Below are 24,686 nucleotides of genomic sequence, written 5' to 3' on the forward strand. Positions count from 1 at the left end.
AAGGATGTCCTTAGAGTCAGATCATTTTGTGCTAGTTGGGAGCAAACCCAAACTAGCAGGTAATTTGTGTATCTGAGTGAGTGCTGGAGATTTCCCAGCGTAAAGTCTAATCTCTTCCTAACCTGGGCACTTCCAGATGTGTTCTCTGCATCGCTCCATCTTGTCTTCTGCCAGCTTTCTTGCTTGCCTGCCAAGGCTGACTGCTCTTCATGGCTTTAAAGTGTTATGCAGTGTGCTACAGTGGTGCAGGACTTTGCTGCCGACGGTTCTGTGTGGCAAGAGTAAAGCCCTTGTTGGCCCGGCCAAGGAGGGCCACATGGCTCATTGCATCAACCCTTGAGTGCCCGCCGTGCTGCCTCCACTTGGCAGGCAGACAGAGTTTAGTCAGGGTGGAGTTAACTGGCTTGGACCGAGGAGCTGACTCTTGGGGGTTCTTATGGAGTGAAGAAATGTGAGGCATTGTTGCCTACCCGAGAAGACGGAAATGATGAATGATGGGGCTTCCATCCACAGACATTTCTTTGCTCACATGCAGGGTCTCGTGGTGAGAGCCTTTCATAGCAGGCCAGAGTCCCAGTCACTGTCACTGGGGGTCATACTTGGGGGACAGGGGGTCGGTCCAGGCAGACCTTGCAGGGTGATGATGTTGGACAAAGGAAACAAGGAGAAGAAAGCCAGGCAAGCAGATGCCATCATGATTTCAAACATAGGCCGTGGGGTCCAGGGACTAGTGACGCTCCTGTTATTCACTGGTTAGGGAGGATGGACCATAACAGACACTCTCACTCAGTCCCTGCCATTGCGGGAGGAGCCTGCCATCCTATGAGCACGTCACAGGAACTGCAAAGGATGAGGAAGGGAAGAGGGTGTGGCCAAGTGGTGACATACTTCATCTCAGGGTTGCAGGTGCCTGTTAGAGGTTTTAGAATCCCACAGCCTAAACAAGGTCTTCCTTTGTGGAGCAAGCTCTGGGGCTTATGTTGACAATATCCTGGGCTTTGTTGAGAAGGCTCCAGGAGGGCTGGCCAGCTGAGCCTAGATAGAGCGAGGAAGGCGCTCAGAAAGAGCAGAGTGATCAGAACCTGGCAGTTGTTGGGCATAAGGAATGAAGGGAAAGGGAGAGACAGGAGACAGGATAGCTTGCTTTGCTCGTTGTACCATGATTTCTAAAATCGGGAAAAAATATGTCTTGGGGAGTACAGGAAGAAGACATTGGGACTTTTAAAAATGTGGATTTTCATACAATCCTTTATCGTCTCTATTTTTGTGGGGTTTTTTAAACCATTTTATTGGGAGCTCACACAACTCTTATCACAATCCATACATATATCCATTGTGTCAAGCACATTTGTACATTTGTTGCCATCATCATTCTTTTGTGGGTTTTATAATGCATGTAAGTGTGTGTGTGCACGCACTCATGCCTATATTGCCCAGAGATCCTATTTTTCCCTAATAGGTAGTATGATCGAGACTGTCTGGACTCTGCTAGAATGAATGAAAGCAAAGCTGTTAGTCACACCAGGCGCAGGAGGGCAGCTCAGTGCCCAGGGGGTGATAGTCTTCTTTTTACCCCATCTGTCTTCTCCACACGGGGCTGGATACATATTTGATGAGCTACCTTCAGTATTGTTCTAGAACAGTGGTTCTCAACCTTCCTAATGCCAAGACCCTTTAATACAGTTCCTCGTGTTGTGGTGACCCCATATGTGGGCATATCTGCATGTGGGCGGACCTGCCTGGAGACGGAGGAGCGGTGTCTCGGCTCCTAAGACCATCCAAAATATGGTCTTAGGCGACCCCTGTGAAAGGGTCATTCGACCTCCCCAAAGGGGTCGCCACCCACAGGTTGAGAACTGTTGTTCTAGACCAAGGAGAATGTTTAGACACCACGTGCTGCTTGTGTGCCTATCTTTAAATGCCATACTCATCTCGTTGGTAAACATACATGCTGCACGTGCATGCGTGTATTTTTTCCGTTGACTGTCTGGCCTGAGAACACAAAGCCTGTATGAAGAACACAAGACTGTTCAAGGCAGAGGTCATCAGGTCACCATGGAAACTGGCTCCAAGGCAGAGGCGTAGCGTCTGTTTTCCTCCATCTGGGATGGGGCGCTAGGAAGCCGATGGCTTGTTCCTGCCACACTCTCCATAGGAGTCCTGACTACCCAGACACCCGAGTGCGTGCTGCCTGCCGAGCACTGTTCTGATATATGCACACAGCCTGTTAGTGCTGTGTGTGCATGTGTGTTTTTTATGCATACATACAGTAAAACCTGTAGAAGCCAGATCCTGGAAAGCCAGAGCCAGGAAAACTCACTAGGTGTTCATGAGGTAGAACGCTGACTAGAGAGAGAGAAAAATGGTAGGCACTCAGTCAAAGGTAGAAAACTTTAAAGCACCTGAAAAACTTGGCAGCCCCTTTGAGGCCTGGTGTACCCCGGTGTGGTGTTGTTGTTATTGTTAGGTGCCAATGAGTCAGTTCCAACCCTTAGCGATCCTATGTACAACAGGGTGAAACACTTCACTGTCTTGCGCTGTCCTCCCAATGGTTCCGATGCCTGAGCCCATTTCTGCAGGCACTGTGTCCGTCCATCTCATTGAGGGCCTTCCTTGGTTTGGCTGCCCCTCCACTTTACCAAGTATGATGTCCTTCTGCAGGGACTGGTCTCTCCTGACAACACGTCCAAAGTATGTAGGATGAAGTCTTGCCATCCTTGCCTCTAAGGAGCACTCTGTCCTTACTTCCAAGACAGATTGGTTTGTCCTTTTATGGTGTTTCAATAGTCTTCTCCAGCTCCACAATTCAAACACATGGCTCCTTCTTCTTTCTTCCTTATTCAGGGTCCAACATGCATATGGAGCAATGGAAAGCACCATGGCTTGGGCCAGGCAAACCTTCGTCCTCAAAGGAACATCCTTGCTTTTCAGCATTCTAAAAAGGTCTTGTGTGGCCGATTTATCCACTGCAACTCCTCTTTTGATCTCTTCACTGCTGCTTCCATGAGCATTCATTGTGGACCCAAGCAAGACCAAATCCTTGACAACTTCAACCTTCTCTCCATTTACCATTGTTGTTGTCTTTTGGTTCAGTTGTACGGATTCTGGCTTTCTTTACATTGAGTTGTCACCTGCACTGAAGGCTGCGATTCTTCTTTATCAGCAAGTGCTACAAGCCCTCCTCACTTTCAGCAAGCAAGGTTGTGTCATCTGCATATCGCAGATTGTTAAATAAGCATAGTTTATTATGGTCCACACAGTTAAATGCCTTGCATAGTCAATAAAGCACAATCAAACAGAAAGCGCATCTTTCTGTTGTCCTCTACTTTGAGCCAAGATCAGTCTGACATCAGCCATGATATCCCTTGTTTCATGTCCTTTTCTGAATCCAACCTGGACCTATGGCAGCTCGCTGTCAATGTATTGCTGAAACCATGATTGGATGACCTTCAGCAAAATTTTACTTGTACGTGGTATCAACAGTAATGAGTAATAGTTGTATTAATTGAAGTTCCTTGAAGGCAGATAGTATAATCCTACCACAGACAGAACTGTACTTCATGATGGATTTTGCGATGACCTTTTTTTTTTTACAATAAATGCTACGTCATTCTTCTTGATTGTGTTATTTCCGGCATAATAGATGCTGTGGTTTTCTAATTCAAAATGGCCAATGCCAGCCCATTTCAGCTCAGTAATTTCATTTTTGACAACGTCCACTTTTCACTCACACACACACACACACACCTGAGATAGAGTAGGCGAACTATCCTGCAGAGGTTATAGTCACAAAAAACCATGGATCAGTTCTACTCTGTCACCATGAGGTACCCAAGAGGTGGGATCCACTCAACAATTTATTTATATATATATATAATCTGTGTATATACAATGAGGAGCTTCAAATGTGTATGGGAAAACTGAATGAAACGGTTATGGGATTTTCCATAAGCCCTCCCCTCTCTCTCACACACACATGTATGTTATATCTAAGCGTGGGAGTGTGCACACCCACCACATGGCCTTTCAATCATCATGGCCTTATGAAGTGAAGTCTTACTCGTGCCCTCAGTTTGTAGTAAGGGTACTGAGGTACAGGGGTGAGGTGTGGTGACTGGGTCTCATGACTCAAGTGGAGACTGGTGAAGTAGCCCAGGCCATTGGCCATCACTGCTTGCCGCCTTCACAAACTCCAGCCACCTGGCAGGATGGTTTTTCTGTCTGTTAGATGAGGCCCACTGCCTTTCTCATGGAATGGTTCCTACCCTGCCAAAGGGCTGGAGAAGTGCTTTTGGCCAACTGTGGTCGACCAGCCATAACAGACAGGCTTAGCCATTCCGCACATGCATGCACCATCCCCTCCCATTCAGAAGACGAATAGTTGCAGCCCGCCACCAATTAAAGTGCTGGGTGAAATGTGCTGGGGTAAGGGGGTGTGGTGTTCATCCCTTCTAAATTAAATGTGTGTATGCATTGTTGAAAGGGAAACTAATTTGCTCTGTAAACAACAGTCAAGAAACAGACACATGAATTCCTTAAATAAATTCATGCTTGGCTTACTGGAAAGAAGATGATGTAGACTTATCCGTTTACCTGCTGCGTCTGTTCTGAACTACGCTGTTTGAACCATCTGACAGCGGTAGACCAGCCCAGTCTTTCCTGTGTATAGGGCCCAGGTGCCCCAGTGGTTACTCGTTGGGCTGTGAGCCTCACGGTCAGCAGTTCGAAACCACCAGGCGCTCTGCAGGAGAAAGATGGAGCTTTCTCCTCCTGTAAAGAGCTACAGTCTCAGAAACCCGCGGGGCAGTTCTACCCCGTCCTATGGGGTCCGTGAGGCCGCAGTGACTTGATGGCAGTGAGTCTGGCTGGGGGCTCTTTTTCTGAGTGTGAAGCACCTTGGGTCCGGCGGGTCCCTGCCCCCTTGTGATGCCGTGTCCTCTGCATTGCGTGTCTAGGGAAAGTGGCCATTCAGAAGGAAGACTTGCAGAAGTACCACAACAGAGACACCTGGTTCCAGCTGCAGCATGTCGACGCAGACTCAGAAGTGCAGGTGAGGCCCCCACCCCGCCCCTGCCAACTCTGCCAGAGCCCTGGGACTCGGCTGGTGCATAACACTGGGAGTCATTGGGAAGGGAGCAGACTCCATTGGTGATTGAAGAAATGTTGCTTTTTTTTTTTTTGCCCTTAACAGGGAATAATGTTCGACAAATTTGTGCCTTCTCTGATCGATACTTAAGAAAAAAGTCTCCTTAGTTTTGTGTGATCCTTTAGCTCCTGGCTCTGTCAGGTGAGACACGCACAGCTGTAAAATCCACAGAATGAGGAGGAATGGTCACATATCATGGAAGGTAAAGGGAAACTATGGGTATGAAGAAAATGTAAAGCTCCGGCAGAATTAGGACGCAGAGCCGGGTACCGTGTATAGTGGGTGGCTGGAGGGGGCTGTGTATTTGTCTCTAGTCCTCCTGATAGTCAAAGCAAAGAAAGACTGAGAACTGTAAGAAGTAGCCCATCGAAGCAAAGAATGAGGTTATTTATAAGTATCCTTGGCAGTCATACCAGCTTACCTGGATGATGTGTTCATTGGGACTGGTTTCTCCCACTTTTCCAGTGGGAGAAGCTTCCCTCCATGTCCCTTCTTCCCACTCCAGCTCAGTTTCTCCCAGGACTAGCAAGGGAGATGGCAATTCCCACAGGCCCTGAGGCCGCCAGGTGCTGGGCATCCTGAGATCCTCCTTAAACAGCTGGCATATGCACCCACTCGGCCGGGCACCAGGAATACTGTGTGGCCGTCACTACGGAGGGCGCTCTCAGACTGGGCAGTGGTGGGTGGGGTCAGCCAAGCTGAATGCCCAGCAGAGCATTGTCCAGGCAGAAGAGAGGGTCTGCACCTTCTCTTTTCCTCACTTGAGCTTTCCCTGGTTCAATGTATTTCTTACCCCACACCAGTGTTGTGTGTGGAGGTCATCCCGAGCTCTGGCCTGAAACAGGGAGCAATTACAAAGGGTTGCATCTCGACCTAATGTCACGGAGCTCCTGGTACTGAGATGCGAACACATTGCCAGCTGTAGGTAGGTGTTTATAAAGATGCCAAGGCTATGGCTTCAGGACATATGGCCAACAGCATGGCCTTTGACCCAAACATCTGTTTCAGATCTTCACTCTTTAATCTACTAGTGAAATGACAGGGGGGCAGTTGTATTCTCCAGGCCTCAGTTTACTTATCTGTAAAGAGTGAGTGGAATAATGCTGTATATGCTTGGAAAGTGCTAAATGCATGCTGGATGGATGGATGGAGGGAGGGAGGGAGGGAGGTATGGGTGGATGGGTGAATAGATGATGGATGGAGGGATGGGTGGATGGTTGGGTGGAGGGATGGGTGGATGGGTGCATGGATGGTTGGATGGAGAGATGGGTGGGTAGATGGATGGATGGATGGGCGCATGAATGGTTGAATGGAGGGATGGGTGGGTAGATGGATGGATGCATGGATGGTTGGATGAGAGATGGCTGGATGGGTGGGTAGATGGATGGATGAATGGGCGAATGGATGGTTGGATGGATGGGTGGGTGGGTGCATGGATGATTGGATGGAGGGATGGATGGATGGGTGGGTAGATGAATGGATGGATGGGTGGGTGCATGGATGGTTGGATAGAGAGATGGGTGGATGGATGGATACATGCATGGATGCATGGTTGGGCACATGGATGGCTGGATGGAGAGATGGGTGGATGGATGCATGGATGGTTGGAGAGATGGGTGGATAAATGGATGGATAGGTGGGCGCATGGATGGTTAGATACAGGGATGGGTGGATGAGTGGGTGCATGGATTGTTGGATGGAGGGATAGGTGGATGGATGAATGGATGTTGTTGAACTAATTCAGACTCAGCCAACATCATAATGTCACTCTGTCCTGCATTAGCCTCCTGATCCTCAGCAAGCTCACACACGGCCGTTGTTGTGGCTGTTTCACCAATCCCTCTCCCTCAGGGTCTCTCTTGTCCTCATTGGCCTGCTGGTTCATCATGAAGTCCTAGTCTAGCAACTTATCCCTTTGGGGATGCAATCACTAGGACAATAAGACACCCATTGGCTAATTTTCAGAAGAAGCCTCTTTTGGGGCCTTTTGTTCTAGTCTTATCTTAGTCTGGACACTCTATTGTAACCTGTCCACCCTGAGGTACCCGGCTGGTATTTAAAGGACCATTGCCACAATTGCTAGCATCATAACAACACCCAGGACACCACAGTGTGAGAAACTGACAGACTAGTGCCAGTCACGTCTTATAAACCAAACACAGAACCTATTGTAGTTGAGTTGATTCTGACTCAGCACAACCCTTGCCTATAGAATATTCCAGACTGTAATCTTTATCGAAGGGGGCTGCCTTCGTCTTTGTCCTGTGCAACTGGCAAGCAAGCGAACAAATTCCAAACTCACTGCCATGGAGTCAATTCCGACTCAGAGCAACCTCACAAGGGAGACTAGAACTTCCCTGGTGGGTTTCTGAGTCTGTTATCCTTCATGGGAGTAGAAAGCTCATCTTTCTCCTGAGGAGCGACTGGTGGTTTCGAACTGCAGACCTTGCAATTAGCAGGCCAGTGGATCACCAGGGCTCCTAGTAGAACTGGCAGTGGGCTCCAATTGTCAGCCTTTCAGTTGGCAACTGTGTGCTTAGCTGCTATGCCGTCGGGGCTTCTGATTTAGTAAACAAGGAATAAAACCTAGCAACTATGCATTCTCCCACGTATATGTGAAGAGTCAACAAAGTACAGACGATCCTGTGTTCTGCACCAGTTTTCCACACTGGGAATACCTTGTGGAGCTGCAGGGTGATGTCATAACCAGGAGCCTGACGTTTATATAGTCCATAGACCTTATACAGGCTTCACCTGTTTTCCATAAACCTCTGTGAGTGTGTGCGTCTGTGTGTGTGTTTAGTTTTGTACGGTGTTAATCCATGTGTAGATATTTGTGACTACTACCAGAGTCGAGAGACAGAACCTTCCCATCCCCTTATCCATTTGAATTGCGCACTGTGATCTGACACTGCATCACGGGAATACTTTCTAACTGATGCTGTAAGGTAGCACAGGTGCCAGTCAACCAGTCCCATCTCCTCTTTGAGCTTGCTTTTATCAGCGGCCAGACGTCCCTCGCTGGGCCAGCTGCCTAGGAATTTGAAGACCATGCAAGGCGATGATCAGCTGTGACAGGAAAGAGGACCAGAATTGGTGTTTGCTGACCTCTGGCTGCGCTCAGTGCTGCATTGCTCTTATTACAATCTTCAGGTGGCCTCTCATGCAGTGACCATGACAAGGAGGGAATGGTGCCCTTCACCAGATCCCAGCTGACCTTTCAGATTACAACCAGCATCCTTTCCCTGCAGTGCCATTTCCTCCTGAAATGTCACCTTGACAAACTTTTATAAGGGCAGAGGAAAGCATATGGTTTCCTGAATCCATCTGCTAGGTAATTCACAGTCAAAGTGACGCACGTCAGGGAAGGAAGAATTGTAAAACAGGAGCCAGCGTGAGATTACTCAGCCTCAGAGATGGGGCCTGCCTGCCCGGGGGACCAGCTGAAACCTATCCCGCTTCCTTCTGGAATTGATTTGTTAAAGGGTTTTAGTAAATCCCTTTATTTTCCATATATTTCTAAATGGTCATTTCTCTTCCTTCCTTGGCGCTAGGCAGTTACATGGGAACAGGATGATGGCAGCCAGCGAGGAGCAGGCAACTTACCCTGGCGATGACATCATTGAACAGCCGCTCCTCGGCTGCCCAGGCAGGCAGTAGCAACTGATCAAGGAGGGTAGTAGAATATGGGGACCAGCAGACCTGCGAGGTCTCGGGGTTCCTTAAGTATTAGGTCATGAATCCTGTGGACTGAATGGGCAGAGAAGGCATCCATCCACGCACCCACATTCATCTGAAAAGTGTTTGTTGAGCACCTGTTGTGTCCAGGCACCCTGTTCTGCCACTTGTGCCCCACCCCTCTTCCCCAAATGGACTGCCCAGTGACCTTGTAGAGCCAGTAGGTTTCCTTCCCTATCTCCTCCCAGGAAGCCTCAAAGGCTATTGAATGAAGTTTCTTCGCTCTGTTTTGTTTTGTTTTCATAAACTTGCCACTGAAGTGTAACTCATACTGAGAAAGAGCCTACTCTCTCCGTGTATAGTTCAGTGAGTCATTGCAAAACACTGAGTCATGACCCAAAGCTTCTTCCCTATCGGCTCCTTTTTCAAACTTCTTGCTAGTGTTGTTCTTGTTCACTGCTGGAAACCTTCTCTCGACTCAGAAACCCCATGCACAGCTGATTGAAACTCTGCTCGGTCTTGCATTAACCTCAGGATGAGTTATGGCCTGGGCCTTTATCATACCCAGTGTTTTCATGGGCTTGCTTGTAGAAAGAAAATAGCCAGGCCTTTATTCCGTGTCCCTCAGAGTTGGGAGGTCGGGGTTGCTTGTCACTATTTCCGCCAAAGACATCAGCTTGATTCTAAGCACTCTAAATTTATTCCTGCAAGTGCAAGGCAGAAATAAACAGTGGGGTTTGCTACCTCTAATGAAAACCCAGCAAATTGTATACCCCAAAGACTGTGACCAGACAAGGAAAAGATGAGTCAGTCAGGGTGCAGTATAGCACCTATGAAACATACAACTTTCCTTTAGCTCTTTGGTGCTTCCTTCCCCCCACTATCATGACCCCACTTCTACCTTACAAATCCGGCTAGACCAGAGCATGTACATGGATCCAGGACAGATAAACCCCTCAGGACCAATAATGAGAGTAATGATACCAGGAGTGGAAGGGGAAGGTGGGGGAGAAAAGGGAGAACCAATCGAATGATCTACATATAAACCCCTTCCTGGGGGACGGACAACAGAAAAGTGGGTGAAGGGAGACATTGATCAGTGTAGGACATGAAAAAATAATAATAATAATTTATAAATTATCAAGATTCATGAGGAAGGGAGGTTGGGGGAGTGAGGGGGCAAAAGGAGCTGATAGCAAGGGCTCAAGTAGAAAGAAAGTGGTTTGAAAATGATGATGGCAGCATATGTACAAACATGCTTGACACAATGGATGGATTGTGATAAGAGCTGTATGTGTCCCCAATAGAATGACAAATAATGTGATCTCCAGTAAAAAGAAAAAGAATGTGACCAGAAGCAGGTTTTGCAATGACTGCAGGACCTCAAGCAATATGACACAAGAAGCCAGTCTCATAGAACACGGCTGATATCTACAGTTCTCTAGGGGTTATCAGACCACACCCCCTGGGGTCTCATGTCCCCCGCTTATCTAAATGGTCTTCCTCGCCAACTTCCTGAGTTAGCCCATCCCTACTGATTAAGCTTAAAAGGAAGCTTTACTGCAAGGGCAGGTGCTGCCACATTCTGGATTTTAACAAACTCAGTCTTATGTTATGTGTCTAGTATTTTGTTAATGGTAGGCTGACTCTTCACCCCCTCTATCTGTCTGGCAGTTCTTCTGGAATCTGCCCAGCCTCGTACAGACAGCCGGTGGAAGCACTATAAGATGTCTGGGGTGGAATTGAACCTGGGTTTCCTGCGTGGAAGCTGAGAGTTCTACCACTGACCCCACTCCCCAACCCCTCTCTCTTGATACTGCCATCATTCTCCTTAAATTTTGGCAGAAGGAAGGATGAAATCAGCTCTGTTCTCTTTCCATGGACCAGTCTAAAAGCAAGAGCCTTTGCCCGGATCTTGATATGGTTACTGAGCACAGTTGGGCTAGCCTATCCGTGGGGTACTGGGTCTCAAGAGGCGTGCTAAGGCCTGGCCATGGCCTCCTGTCCTGATTGGCACGTGGTGATTGTGACTGCGATAAGGAGAGAGCTTTTCTTGGGATCAAAACAAGCCCCGAGTTTCCCATTTCTCTGAGGTGTGGAGGGTATGGAGCTGAGCGGGTTTTAAGCACAGACAGGCACTGTGCAGGGAGGAGGGGATGGGAAGGAAGCCAGCTGCAAAAGAGGCCGTGCTTTCAACAATCAGCACTTCCTCCCTCTCCAGGAAGCAGATGGATGTGAGAGCCTTTGATCTAGGCCAAGAGAGAGTGTCCTTTGTCATCATTGCAGGGCATGCTGAGGAGCCTGGTAGTGTTGTGGTTATTTGTTGGGCTGCGACCCGCATGGCCGGCAGTTCGAAACCACTAGCCGCTCTGCGGGAGAAAGACAGGGATTTCTATTCCAGTCAACAGTTACAGTCTTGAGAACCCACAGAGGTCTTGCTACGGGTCCACATTGACTGGATGGCAGTGAGATTTGGTTTGGCAGGGGGTCCTAGCTGTCAGATCCCAACACCTTGGAAAACTGGGTGGGACGGAAGCAAGCCTGCTGCTGCCTGCTGATTGTGGTCCAGCGTGACCCACATAAAGACGTGAAGTTCCACTCTACAGATGGACATAAGCTCTTTCAGCTGCGGCCTTGCTTTTTGAACTCCAATCCCATTGTTTGGCTCCTATCATCCGTCTCCCGAGTTACCAGCAGGTGGAAAGGGCATAGATTGTCTTCCTCCGTGTGACAGCTTGGTAACAAAGTCTTGACTCAAGCGAGGAAACAGTAACAATTACCCGGATCTGATCCTCGCGAGGTGTGAGTCTCCCTCCTTGGAAAAACAGGAAACAGGAACGTGAACAGTGTGCCGTGTGATGGCATGTGCCAGCGTGCTCACAGTGGTAACTTGGGGTGGGGGTGGTGAACCTCATCAGGAACACAGTCTTCACATTTCCAGCAACCCCCAAACAAGCCACTGTGTGAGACAGATGTGTCCCTTGAATAGTGGCCACTGCACACCTTACAAAGGATGCTGAGGCAGGAGCTGGCACGCCAGTGCGTTTGTGGATGCCATCGCATGGTGCCCGACTGCCAGGAAGGAAACAAATCTGTAAAGGCGGATTTGTATTCTGTCTGCCATGAGCTATCAATCTGTGTTTGGGTTTAAGGCATAAGTTCTATAAGCCTCGGCATCCTCACCGATTCAGAAGGATGGCAGTGTGTATGTTACAGGCTTGTGAGAGAAAGCGATGTAAGCTTTGTAAGGCCTTCAGCTCGTGGCCAGTACTCAATAAGGGAAATACTGAAAGCACCACCAAACGGTGACAAACATCTTTCGGCATTCCGATCGTTACCACTATTAGGCATCACTTCCCAATTCATTTTGCCTCCTCAACCCACAGAGCCAATAGGGCACCGATGTCTGCCTTCCTGGGTGCCCTTCATTAGTTATTGGGACCCTGGCTAGGGAGTGGCAAGCTGGGATTGCTGCCGGGCCTGGCCCTGGGCTCAAGGCAGTGGAGGTGAGAACCAGTGTGGTGAACCAGGCCTCTCCTAGTGTGGAAGGCTAGACTTAGGCGCTTAGACGTACAGACTTTGAAAGCTCCTGCGTTCGAACTTATGTGAATAAATGGTACCATTTTGAATCTTGGAGCTCTGGTAGCATAGTGGGTTAAGTGGTAGGCATTTAAGTATGAGGTCAGCAGTTCAAAACCACCATGGGAGAAAGATAAGGCTTTCTACCCCAGTCAAGAGTTACAATCTCAGAAACCCACAGGGACAATTTTACCTTGTCCTACAGGGTCACTGTGAGTCAGAATCAGCTCTATAGCAGTGCTTTTGGTTTGACCCTAAGACTCAAGTTTAGCTCCGCAGCATAACTACTGCCAGTCTGTTCTGACTCACAGCATCCCTACAGAGACGAGTCGAACTGCCCTGTGCACTTCCAAGAGGGTAACTCTTTACGGGGATAGAAAGCTGTGTCTTTCTCCAAGGAGCAGCTAGTGGTATTGAACTGCTCATCTCAAGCTTAGCCATCCAGTGATTAGCGCACTAAGCCAGCAGGGCTCCTTGGAGCATAGTGAGTGTGCAGTAAATATTTGTTAGATGCATGAGTGTTGCCAGATTAGCTGTGCTAAGGGGCTTTGTGCGCCCTGGGGATGATTTCCTCATCTGATAGGAAGAGCTGCGTAGCCATGCAACTCCCGGGGACAAGAGTTGTCTCACACAGTGAGACTTGACATCAGGGGGTTGAGATTGGGTTTGACCTCTAGACGGTCCCGAGTTGGCACTTGGCTCAGCGAACACTCGTGTTGTATTTAATAGGCACCAGGCGCTGTTCAAGGCACTTTGCAAATGCTCATCGCAGCCAGCACCATCTAGTGACTGCCTCACCTATTGACCCCCCAGAGCCGCACAGATATGATGCACGTGGCCTAGTTCTAAAGTCAAGATGCTTAGCCATTGGGCTGCACTGCCACTCCATCGCCCTTCCTCGTCGTTGACGTCACTGAGCAAAGTTCCCTGCAGGTAGCTAGCGGGAAACAGGTACTTTGCCGCTGCTGCGCGCATAGCTAGCCAGTGGCTGAGCCAGCTTCACTCCAGTTCTGCTTGGCTCCAAAGCCCGCACCATGCCAGAGCGCTGCGGTCGTGCGCTTTAAGCCCGGAAGGATGCCTTCCACACAGCAGACTGGAGAGGTCACGGGTGTTTGCGGAATGCATTCGCTACTGTGCCTCCTGAGGCCAAGGCCCTCCTGGATGCTTCAGGAGTCTGCCTGGAGGCCTCTGGCACTGAGTCTCCTGGCCTGTGAGGACAGGGCTGGCCCTGGGATTCCCACGGCCAGGCCCTGAGGAGGGTTCATTTCAAGGCCCTGCAGCTGCACTTGCCTCATGACCCAGCACCTGCCCCTGCCAGAGGAACCGCTTTCGTTTGGGGTTAGCCTCTCGGGGTGTGGTGCGTTGTGTTTTTAGCAGTGTCTTGCAATAGAATTCTTGTAAGGGCACGCCTCGTCCGGGGACCGTGTAAGCAAGGCTCAGGGTGTGTGTGTGTGGAGGCACCTGTTTGTTTCTCAGCATGCTGATTACCGTACCCCATCAAAGGGGATCTGGCCACAGGGGGGGGGGCGGTGGGGAAGGTGGGGCTTGCTTGAGGTAAGGAAAGCTTCTGTGGCTAACCCTTGGGCTCCCGTTGATTGCACCCACCACGCATTCCGCATGAACCTCATGCCCGCAGTGGGTGGGGTCTTGTTGGCCCACTGGAGACAGGGCTGTGAGAGGGCGTGGCTGTCTTCCTGATTGAGGTCTGCCCTGCGACTGCTCAGGAGACACCCACGGGGACAGATGTGCACTCTGGCTGAAACCAGAGAGAGGCGTTAAAGGTCACTAAGCCCCGAATCCTGGTTTCATTTTTATTCTGGGGAACAAGTGAATGTTGGTGCCTTTCTTCACCTCCCCTTTGTCTTCATGGAGATATTTCAATCTAAGCCCCGATGGCACGGCAGTTAAAGCACTGGCTCAAATCTGCCCGCCTCTCAGTGGGGAAGGAGATGCAGCAGTCTGCCTCCATGCAGATGTGCAGACTCAGGAGCCCAGCGAGGCACTGCTACCCTGTCCTGTAGGGCCAAGGTGACGGGTAATCGACTTACAGCCATGGATTTGGTTTGGGTCGGACATGCATTTTCCCCCATCCTCATCTTTGATGATGGACGCATGTTAGCCAGGCCCCTCTTTCTCTTAAGAGCCACTGAGCAGTATTATGAACCCGATTTGTGGGTTACTTGAAAGGAATGCTTAGCTAGTGAGTCTGTCTGTGGTAGTTACATCATCTGGTGTCAATTTGGGACTTGAGAGGATAAAGAGCGAAGGGGTGGAGTCTAGCCCGTCAACCAGGTCATAGCCAATGAGGCCTCTGTGTGGGCATGGCCTTCTGAGGATTCTGGGAAATCCTAGTTTTTTCTTAGAGGTGAGAGGTTCTAGCTCTTGGCTCACTCCCTGTGAGACACTCTACTGACAAGGCTTACTCCCTGTGAGACATCCCTGTGGAGAAGCCACATGAACCTACCCTGATGCAGCCCTGGGTGCTAGAGAAGCCATGTGGAGACTTACAATGCCACTGGATCCAAAAACTTTCTACCCACTGGCTTGTGGCTGTCCCATATTTGACGTCATTGTATGTTTCCTGAGTCTGAAAAGGACTATATAGATTGGTATCAGACATATGGGATAGTGGACTTTTGAACTTGATTTGGACTGGGTTGGGATGTGTTATGTACAATTACCCTTTCTATAAAACTCTTTTATACACATATGAGTTTCTATGGATTTGTTTCTCTAGTCTACCGAAATAACACACTGTTGAAAACTACAAACACACAAAGCAGTCCCTTTCCTTTGTTTATGCAGAAACCCAAAAAACGCGTTGCCACTGAGTCGATTCCAAAACCCAGCGACCCTACAGGACATGGTAGAACTGCCTCGGTGGGTTTCTGAGGCTGTGACTTACGTGATTAGAAAGCCATGTGGCTGGTGGTTTCAAACTGCAGACCTTGCAGTTAGCAAAGTTACCCAATGAGTAACCTTGACAGCTCCACAAGAGCCTTATGATTGCCCAGAAGAGTGAGTTGGGGAGATGCGTCCAAAAACCTTGTGCTGTTTGCAGGATAGTTTCATACAGGCCAAACATTGGGTTTTGAGTTTCAACCATATCCAGGCCTTCATTCAGATGCAGCCAGAGCTCTGGTCCAGGGTGGACTGGAAATAGGAATGGAGGCAGCCTGATCCCGGACTAATGAGGGTGGACTCCAGAACAGCTTGTATATGCCCCATCAGCCATCCTGTCTGCTGGATTGAGGAAAGCCAGAGCCGAAGACCCTGCACTCATCCAGGTCCAAGGTTCAGGTCCATGTGGGTCCATTCTGCATTCAGTCTATTGTTAGGCTGGGTTGACTAGAGAAACAAATCCATAGACACGCATGTATGTATAAGAGAACTTTATATCAATAAGTAATTATGCATGGAGAAAATATCCCAACCCAGTCCAACTCAAGTCCATAATAGTCCATATGTCCCTCTTCAGACTCATACAGCCACGTGCAATGATGCAGAATGCAGGAAGGTCACAGGCTGGTGGGTGCAAAGTCTTGTGGATACAATGGCAGTGGACACATCCCCAGGGCTCTGGCTGCCATTAAGGTCAGCCAGCAGGAAGCGGAAGGCAGAGGGAGCTTCCCAGGGCCATCCTGATGGGAAGGCCACACCCACAAGGAGGCACCATCAGGCTATGACCTGATTGACAGGTTGAATATTACCCCTACACTTTTATGTATCTTCAGATTAACCTGAAATCATGTAAGTACCACACAGTCCTTCAGCCATTGACTGTGCATGTGGGGAGTAGGGCTGAGACCCTCGGAATCCCCAAGGCCCCGGGGAGTAACATGCACCCTGGGGAGATGTCAACAGCACAGGGTGTCTTGTAAAGACGCCCAGGGAAAATGAAACAGTGCAGAAGTGACTATAAGAATTCAGCGATGCTAAGTGAGTGTCGCCTACATAAGGCTCGGGGGGGGGGGGTGCGGGTGCTAAAGGAGGGATCAATAACCTAGTATGTATATGCCCTTCTGTATACGCTCCTACTTTTGTCTGCACTGTAGCAGCATCTGCCGCTTGTCCGCATAGATCCGCCAGTTACTGTGAAGAGAGCCCACTCAGCTCACGCTCATGCTGTCACAGTAGAATCGTGCGTCCATGGGTTTTCAATGGCTGACTTTTGCACAGTAGATCACCAGGCACCTCTGGGTAGACTTGAACCTCCAATCTCTTGGTTAGTAGCGGAGTGTGTGAACCATTTGTACCACCCAGGAACTCCATACGCAGACACAGATAGAAATAGACAGAGAAGGAGTTGATTTCCTACTCATTGTGACCGGATAGGGCTGAGTAGGACTCTTCTCAGAGTTTCCAAAGCTGGAAATCTTGATGGAAGCAGACAGCCCCGACTTTCTCCTACCGTTTGAACCACCGACCTTGTGGGTAGCAGCCCAATACTTAACCCGCTGTGCCACCAGATTCTTTAATTATAGAAACAGCTCACTGTCATGGAGTCAATTCTGACTCATAGTGACCATATAGGACAGAGTGGAAGTGCAGGTGTGGGTTTCCCAGGCCAGACCTCTTCATGGGAATAGAAAACCTCTACCTTTCTCCTGAGGAACAGCTGGTGGTTTGGAACCGCCCACCTTGAGGTGAGCAGCCCAGTGGATAAATCCATCATGCCATCTGGGTTCCAGATATGTTATAAGAATCTTAAAACCCACCTTACTACCGCCTTCAAGTTAATGCTGACAAACAGCGACCCTGCCCTGCCCTGGAACTCTTCATGGAAATAGAAAGCCTGATTTTTCTCCCACCGAGCAGCTGGTGGCTTCAAACAGTCGACCCTGAGGTTAGCAGCCCACACTCCACCAGGCTCCTTGGAGACAAAGATATAGTGTAGGCATATAGGGGAGTTTCCATGCTCCTGTGTCCTATATTTCACTTATTCCTCCACCTACTTCCTCCGGTCTTTCTAGGAGCATTTGTGAGCGTCGACTTTCTTCATGGAGAACGGGACTCTAAGATTCCCTTGCATCTTACTCCATGCCTTAGCGTGATCAAAATAGAGGAGACACAGAGACCCTTTCTCAGGAGAGATTTTTCTGTGTTCTTGGTTCCGCCCTGCCCGGCCCCAGAGATTTGAGGTAGCCCATCACAAGGCCTGGGGCATGTGGGGGGACATAAACGATCAAGTTCAAGCAAGCAAACGCACACATGCATGAGGCTGACGCCGAGCAAGCTTTCCTGTGTGCTTGACTCTCCTCTTCTGAAACCGCCTGTCTGCCTCACGTAGCGCTGGGAGCAGGTCTGCCCCTAAATATGCCCAGTCACGGGGCCGGGTGACAGAGCTCTTCATCGGAACAGACCTTTAAACAGTAAACTCTTACGGAGGAAACTGTGGTCAGCATGACCAAGTCATTGGCGTGCGGGTCAGAGGACATCGGGAATGGCCAGCGGGTGCCCCCGAGTCTTGTCTAAGAATTTTGTATTTAGACAGCTCTTATCTTGACAGTGGATTCCCCTCATACATGTTGGGCCAGATCAGCATTTTCTGCGTTGTTTTTTTCCCTTTTCTTCATATCGGGGTTTAGCCTGGATGTATTTTGTCATTGTGGTTGGCCCTCTTGAATCTTGCTATGTTTTCTGTTGATGACCCTACAGAGATAGCAGGTAGGATATGGGTCCCTGGGAAGCACGGTGGGAGGGGGTGGGGGGGTGGGGTAAAGGGGTAAAGAGGAGATGATATCAAGGAATTCAAGAACGAACATTTTGAAACTGATTGTGGTAGCAATTGTACCATGATACTGCTTGATGTGATTGAGCTCTGGAATATGACATCTGCATGATAGCTGAATTTCGTGCTTGGGGAACAGACATTCAGGGCAGTGGGTTGAGAGGTGCCCTCCTTGGCTCGCCTGGCACGGCGGGAAACCTATGAGGTGCTGCACCTCTGTGGCCAGGTCAGGGGCAGAGGCGCCGTGGGTGGCACTGCCATCTTCATCATGTGCTGTGTCCTTGTCCTTTCAGGGGAAGGTCCACCTGGAGATGCGGCTGAGCGAAGTCATCACAGACACGGGCGTCGTTTGCCATAAACTGGCCACACGGTAAGGCACGCGGATGGACGGTCACGTTTCATCTTCTTAGGGGTGATGGCGCCTCACTGTCAGGAAGCATGACTGCGTCTGTATTTTGACAAACACATCAGAATTTCCAGGCTCGCTGAGATGCCAGGATGACATCCTGTTTTAGCATCAGGCACAGTCTGTGGAAGAGAGGGATGTCTGGAGAGGGGATGTCTCAGGCTTGCCGGTGGCTGGAGCTCTCAGGCACCAACGTTTCAGCAGAAGGGTCACTCTATGGTCCCGGCACTCACATTGTACAGCTTTGACTGAAAACATCATGGCGTGGGTCAGGCGCACCTTGGTCCTCTTGGTTTTTCGACACTAAGAAGGTCTCCGGCAGCAGCTGCCACAGTGCGCTGTGACCTCTGACCACCGCAGGTGCCGGGAGCACCGATGGTGAACTTGAATAAGAAAGACCCCACAAGAGTGGATACATTGAATGAGGATACTGGCCAAGAATATTCAAATTGACACGGACTGCCGAAGGAGCAAACAAATCTGTCTTGGAAGAAGTTCAAGCCAGGATGGGAGGCTGGGTTGTCTAGAGAAACAAAACCAGTCCCGTGTGTGTGTGTGTGTGTGTGTGTGTGTTGTATATAGAACGATTTCTATCATGAGATGGCCTGTGTCTTTGATGCGCGGGCCCTGGCTTAGTTCTCTGCACCAGCGTGAGGGAGGGGGACTTGAGAGTGTCTCCGTGCATGGGTCTTAAACAGATATCAAGGGTGGTGGTGGCTCAGCAGGGGTGAGTATTCCAGTCTGTCATGTGGGAGATCCAGGTTCTCTCAGCAGCCAGGGCACTCCATGCGCAGCCCCCCTGCCATCCCTCAGCGGGGGCTAGCTCTTTCTTTGTCTGGATGCTGAACAGGTGTCAACAGAGCGTCCAGACTGGGACAGGCTAAGAAGAAAGGTCTACATCTTACCGACCCCCACCCGAGTACGGGGATGGCACAGGGCCGGTCAGCATGTTGGTCTGTCCCCATGAGTAAAGGGCCCACTCAATGGTGGCAGCTAACAACAAAAGCCCCTCCACCCCAGGGAGGGACAACAGTATTCCTGATGTTGGGATGAGAAATGCGGTCCCTGTGAGGAGGTCATCCTCAAGGACGTTGGGCCATATGATAAGGCACCTCCTCAAGATGGTCCTTCCAGTAAGCTTAGCGGCTCGTGTTCCCCAGCAGAAGCACGAGCATCCCTTCCTTGGCCCTCTCTGACATCTTCGATCGGTAGCAGTGTCTCCTCGCTGAGCGGGAGAGGATGCTCTCAGTGCGGTCCCTGGAATGCTGCCCTTGCACATGGCAGGTTAAACACGGGCTCAGGCGCTAGGACCTGCGCCCGAGTTGCGGGCAGCAGCCACATCTTGTGAGCCGTTGAGGGCTCTCAGCCATTCCTCCTCTCTTCATTCTTTCAGCCATGATGAGGCACTTACTGCACTATTTCTGCTGGGGTCTCAGGTGTGCTTGGTAACACACTCTTACCCTCAAAAGCCCTGACCTTGCTTAAAAGGAAGCTTACAGACGTGATCGAGCAAGCAGATAGTATTTTTGGTAGCGTTAATAATACGGTTGGTCCAGTCGTTGTTGTTGGTTGGTTTGCTGGTGTTGTATGATGGTGTTTTGTTTTGTACGATTTTCTGTTTATGAAATCCAGGATCGCTGGGTCTACAGTGACAGTAAGTGAAAAGGGGCCTGGCCAGAGGTTCTGGGGGGGAAATAGGGGGCTAACAGCCATGAGTATGAGAAGACACGTTCTGAACTCGAGTTGGGTAATGCTCGCATAGTTCTTCTTAATATAGCTGGATGGTTAAATTGTGTGACATGTAAAGTACATGCCAGTGAAACTATTTCAAACAAACGCAGTCAAGCTCGCCGCCGTGGCCTCAGGGCCGACTCACAGTGGCGGCGTGGGGCACTCAGGCAAGTATTCAGAACCTGCTGACCCAGTGAGTGAGTGAGTGCTCGCCACCGTGGTGCTTGGCTATCAGAATCACGCCACCGTGTTTTGTTTCGTTTCAAAGCACACAGGCCCCAGCCTACCCTAGACTAACCGGAAACGCTCTTGCGATGGTATCTGCATGGTTCAGCGCTCCATAGAGGGTGCGGAAGGTGGTGTCGTGGGTTACAAACAGAGCTGTGAACCACAAAGTCGGCAGTTCAAACCTGCCAGCCACCATGAGGGAGAACGATGAAGCTGTCTGCTCCTGTAAAGGTTTAAAGTCTAGAGGAAAAAAAACCCAAAACACAGTTCTGCTCTGTTCTTTAGGGTTGCTGTGAGCCAGAATCACCTCAATGGCAGTGGGTTGAGTTTGGTTTCCAGGGCTGGGGAACCGTTTTCTGGCAAGGGCCGTTTGGATAATTTGTAACATCATTTTCAGGCCACACTGGACACACATTGCATGTGCTCACCCTAAAGGAGCCCTGTGGGGGGCAGGGTAGTGGTGACGAATTGTCTTCTAACCCCAAGGTCAGCCCTGTGAAGCCACCAGCCTCCCCAAGGCAAAAAGATGAGACTTTCTACTCCTGTGGTGAGTTACAGTCTCAGAAACCACAGGGTCATTCTAACCCATGCTGTAGAGTCACTGTGAGTCAGAATTGACTTGTTTGATGGCATTTTATTTTTGGTTTAAAGGAGCCCTGGAGGGGTAGTGGTTACATGTTGGACTGCTAACCCCAAGATCAGCAGGTTGAATTACCAGTTGCTCCGAAGTAGAAAGACTAGTTTTTCTATTCCTGTATAGAATTGCAGTCTGAAAAGAAAAAAAGAAAAAGAGTTACAGTCTCAGAAACCCACAAGGGCAGTCGTGCCCTGCCACATGGGGTCGCTATGAGTCAAAATGGTCTTGATGGCAGTGAGCTGGGTTTGGTTTTATCTGATGGCTGGGACTGCCACGGTGAGGTGTGGGATGTTCACTACTGTTGACGGTTTCCTGGACCCTCTATGGCCTGTAGGCCAGACATTCTGCACTGGTGGTTGATGTGATGTTGGTGTGTGCACACTGGTCCACTCTGTGTCAGGCCTTTTGCCAGGTGATTAGATGTAGTGGAGAGCTAGGGGCACGAGGTCGTGCCATCATGGGACTGACAGTGCTGCAGGGAAGAGGGATGTGTGCAAATGACTAACACAGACAGTGTCACTCTGTTACAGTGCCGTGGCACTATGTGGTGGGGTCCCATCTTGGACTAGTTGTATGGGGGTCTCTGCTGATGTTTGTAGCCAGGCTTTAAGGGAGCGACATTAGTCTGTCCTGCTCTGGTTGACTGGATGAGCCCCTGTTCGCTCTGCTCCCTGGGAGCTCTTGGGAAGAGGACAGCCTTCAACATTGGAAGGACTGACGTTAACCACCAGCTTGAAGTCAGTGGCTCTCAACCTGTGGGTCTCGACCCCTTTGGGTTAACCTGTGAGTCTCGATCCCTTTCACAGGGTCGCCCGATTCATAACAGTAGCAAAGTTACAGTGATGAAGTAGCAGCGAAAATAATGTTATGGTTGGGGGGAGGTCACCACAACAGGAGGAGCTGTATTAAAGGGTTGTGACATTAGGAAGGTTGAGAACCACTGCTGTATGTACTTGTGCTCATCTGGTCAGTATCCCAAACAGCTGAGCTGTTGCAAAGATTCTGCCCACCGTGGGCTTATGGGGCCTCACAGTTTTTCATCACCCTCAGCTGTTGAGGAGCCTGGCGGGACCATGTGGGAACCTGCTAATCCCGACGATCTTCCTGGGCATCAAGGTGGCCCTGGCTTTACCCAGAGCATCTCTTCAGAAGGGTGTGTGTCTGTGTGCCCTGTGGCTGACGCTTGCCAGGGCCACACTGTAGACCTTTAGATGTCAGCCCGCCTGGAAGCAGTTCTCTTTGCCGCCCCACCCCATATAAACAAACCCTGCTGCCATCAAGTCGGTTCTGACTCACAGTGACCCTGTAGGACAGAAGGGTCTCAGAAGCTGGAAGTCTTCAAAGGACAGAACGCCTGGTCTTTCTCCCACACAGCAGCGGGTGGTCTTGCAGCTCGCAGCCAAGCATTTTAACAGCGCACCCCAAGTTCACTTCCCCTTTCCCCTACACTCACTGCCATTGAGTTGATTCGACTCGTAGCGACCCTATAGGCCATAGCGACCCTGTAGGGTAGAACTGCCCCTGTGCGTTTCCGAGACTGTACCTCTTGATGGGAGTAGAAAGCTCCTTCTTTCTCCTGCAGAGCAGCTGGTGGTCTCAAATGGCTGAGCTTGCGGGTAGTCCCCAACGTACAATAACCGTTTTGCCACCGAAGCGCCTCCCTTTTGCCCTCACCTCTGTTACTTTGCGTTAGAGGCGGTTTTGTAGCCTCAGAAGCATTTGCTCTCCTTGACTGCTGGGGGATTCTTGGAATAGCTGACCCCTAGCTGCTCATCCTCAGTAACAATGGTGTGTTGAGGAAGCATCCTTGGAAGGCCCCTTGACCACAGCATAGCTTATCAGACAGACTTCCAGAAATGCCTGTGTGTTTCACAACAACTCATTCCTTGTTTGATTAGCATTGATGGGGGTAGGGGTGGGGTGGGAGGGGATTGTTTTAAGAACAATGAATTTAAAGCCAGAAACCTTGCGATCTAATCTTGAATTTGTCACTTACTATATGGGGACGTGGTCGGGGGAGGGCTTCAAAAGGTTCCTGAAATGCTGGAGTTAAAAGATAACGGAAATGTTCCATGCATCTGTTGACGCTCCCGCCAATAAACTTGGCCGAAATGAGTGACTTATGTGCCCTATTTTCTACATCTGTGAAGTGACAAGGAGGAAAATGTACCCTGCTTTCATCCATCGGTTGTTGTAAGACCCGAACTATTCATGGGGACGTCGGTGGTTCGGTGGCAGAATGCCCAAGTTCTGTGTGGGCGGCCAGTGCACCTTGTGGGCAGCCGCTGCCTACAGGTCTATCTGCTGAGGCTTACGTGTTGCCTGGCTGCTGAACAGGTTTCCATGAAGCTTCCAGACTAAGATGGATTAAGACAAAGCCTGCCCACCTACTTCTGGAAGTCAAACCAGTGCGAACCCTCCAGCCATCTAGTCACCAGTCCATAATGGGGATGGCAGTGAGGTAGTTACCTAATCTGATGTCAACTTGAGAAGGGGTGGAGTCTAGCCTGTCAATCAGATCGCAGCTTGATGACTTCATTTGGAGGCCCTAAGGAGAGAAAAAAAAACCTGACTGGAGGCCGGATACAGACAGACTCTCTGCTTGGTATTCCTGGTGACAAGACACATGGAGCTACGCTAGAGCGCTGGAACTGGAAGAGCCACGTGGAGACCCACGCCAGTGTTGAGATGCTTCCACCACCAGGAGCCACAGGACTTTCCACTCACTGGCCTGTGATCTTCCTGCGCTCTGTGTCATTGCATGTGTTTAGTGAGTCTGAAGAATATACCAATTTGCATAGGTTGGTTGGTATCAGACATATGGGCTAATATCAGACTTATGGACTTGATCTGGACTGGGCTGTGACGTTTTCTCAATATTCGATTGCTCTTATACAGAAAGCTCTTTCTTATAGACGTATGAGTTTCTATGAATTTGTTTCTCTAGTCCACCCAGACTAACACACACAGGAGCAGGTAGAATTGGGTTCTCTGTGCATGGGACCACCATGTTGGCATCTAACTCAAACACAGGCAGCTAAGAGCAAACATCACACGTGTAGCAGCTCAGTGCGTGCCAGAGAACACTCCATGACAGGTGTCGTTCGTTTCCTTGAAACCAACCAGGCGTTCCTGTCTCTACAGCAAGAAGATGAAGCTGGGCCTAGGAGGGCGTGGTGGAGAAAAGCTGATTCTAGCTCCGTGAGGAATGTCAGCTTTCTCCCCCGCAGACTAGAGCTGTCCTAGTTCATGCTCAGCTCCTTGTCCAGCTGGGGACTGCTCCCATTCAACGTGCATTTCATGAATGGGCCGGTGGGTGCGCCGTGGATTTCTCATTGCTTCAGTAAACATCGACGGAGGCAGTGATTCTCGGACATGCTCTGTGCTAGGCACAGGGGGTCCAAAGGGAAGGAGCAGCAGGGGGCTGACCTCCAGGAGACAGAGGCATTGAGAATGATGGGCTTATGACTGAATTATAACTGGGCACTTGGTGGGATGTGTGTGTGTGTGTGTGTGTGTGTGTGTGTGTACACTCCACAGTCAGTTCCTG

General features: G+C 49.9%; 1 protein-coding gene across 1 annotated transcript in view; it reads left to right on the forward strand.

The window, feature by feature from the left end:
• The window catches only part of RASA3 (RAS p21 protein activator 3), a 259,051-nt gene that overhangs the window by 161,508 nt on the left and 72,857 nt on the right, over positions 1-24,686 (forward strand). The window contains exons 4-5 of the mRNA XM_075563383.1: positions 4,956-5,050; positions 18,428-18,504. Coding sequence (XP_075419498.1) covers positions 4,956-5,050; positions 18,428-18,504 — 172 coding nt within the window. The remainder of the gene's footprint in view (positions 1-4,955; positions 5,051-18,427; positions 18,505-24,686) is intronic.

This window comes from Tenrec ecaudatus, chromosome 11, assembly GCF_050624435.1.
Source record: "Tenrec ecaudatus isolate mTenEca1 chromosome 11, mTenEca1.hap1, whole genome shotgun sequence".
In the NCBI taxonomy this organism is placed as follows: domain Eukaryota; kingdom Metazoa; phylum Chordata; class Mammalia; order Afrosoricida; family Tenrecidae; genus Tenrec; species Tenrec ecaudatus.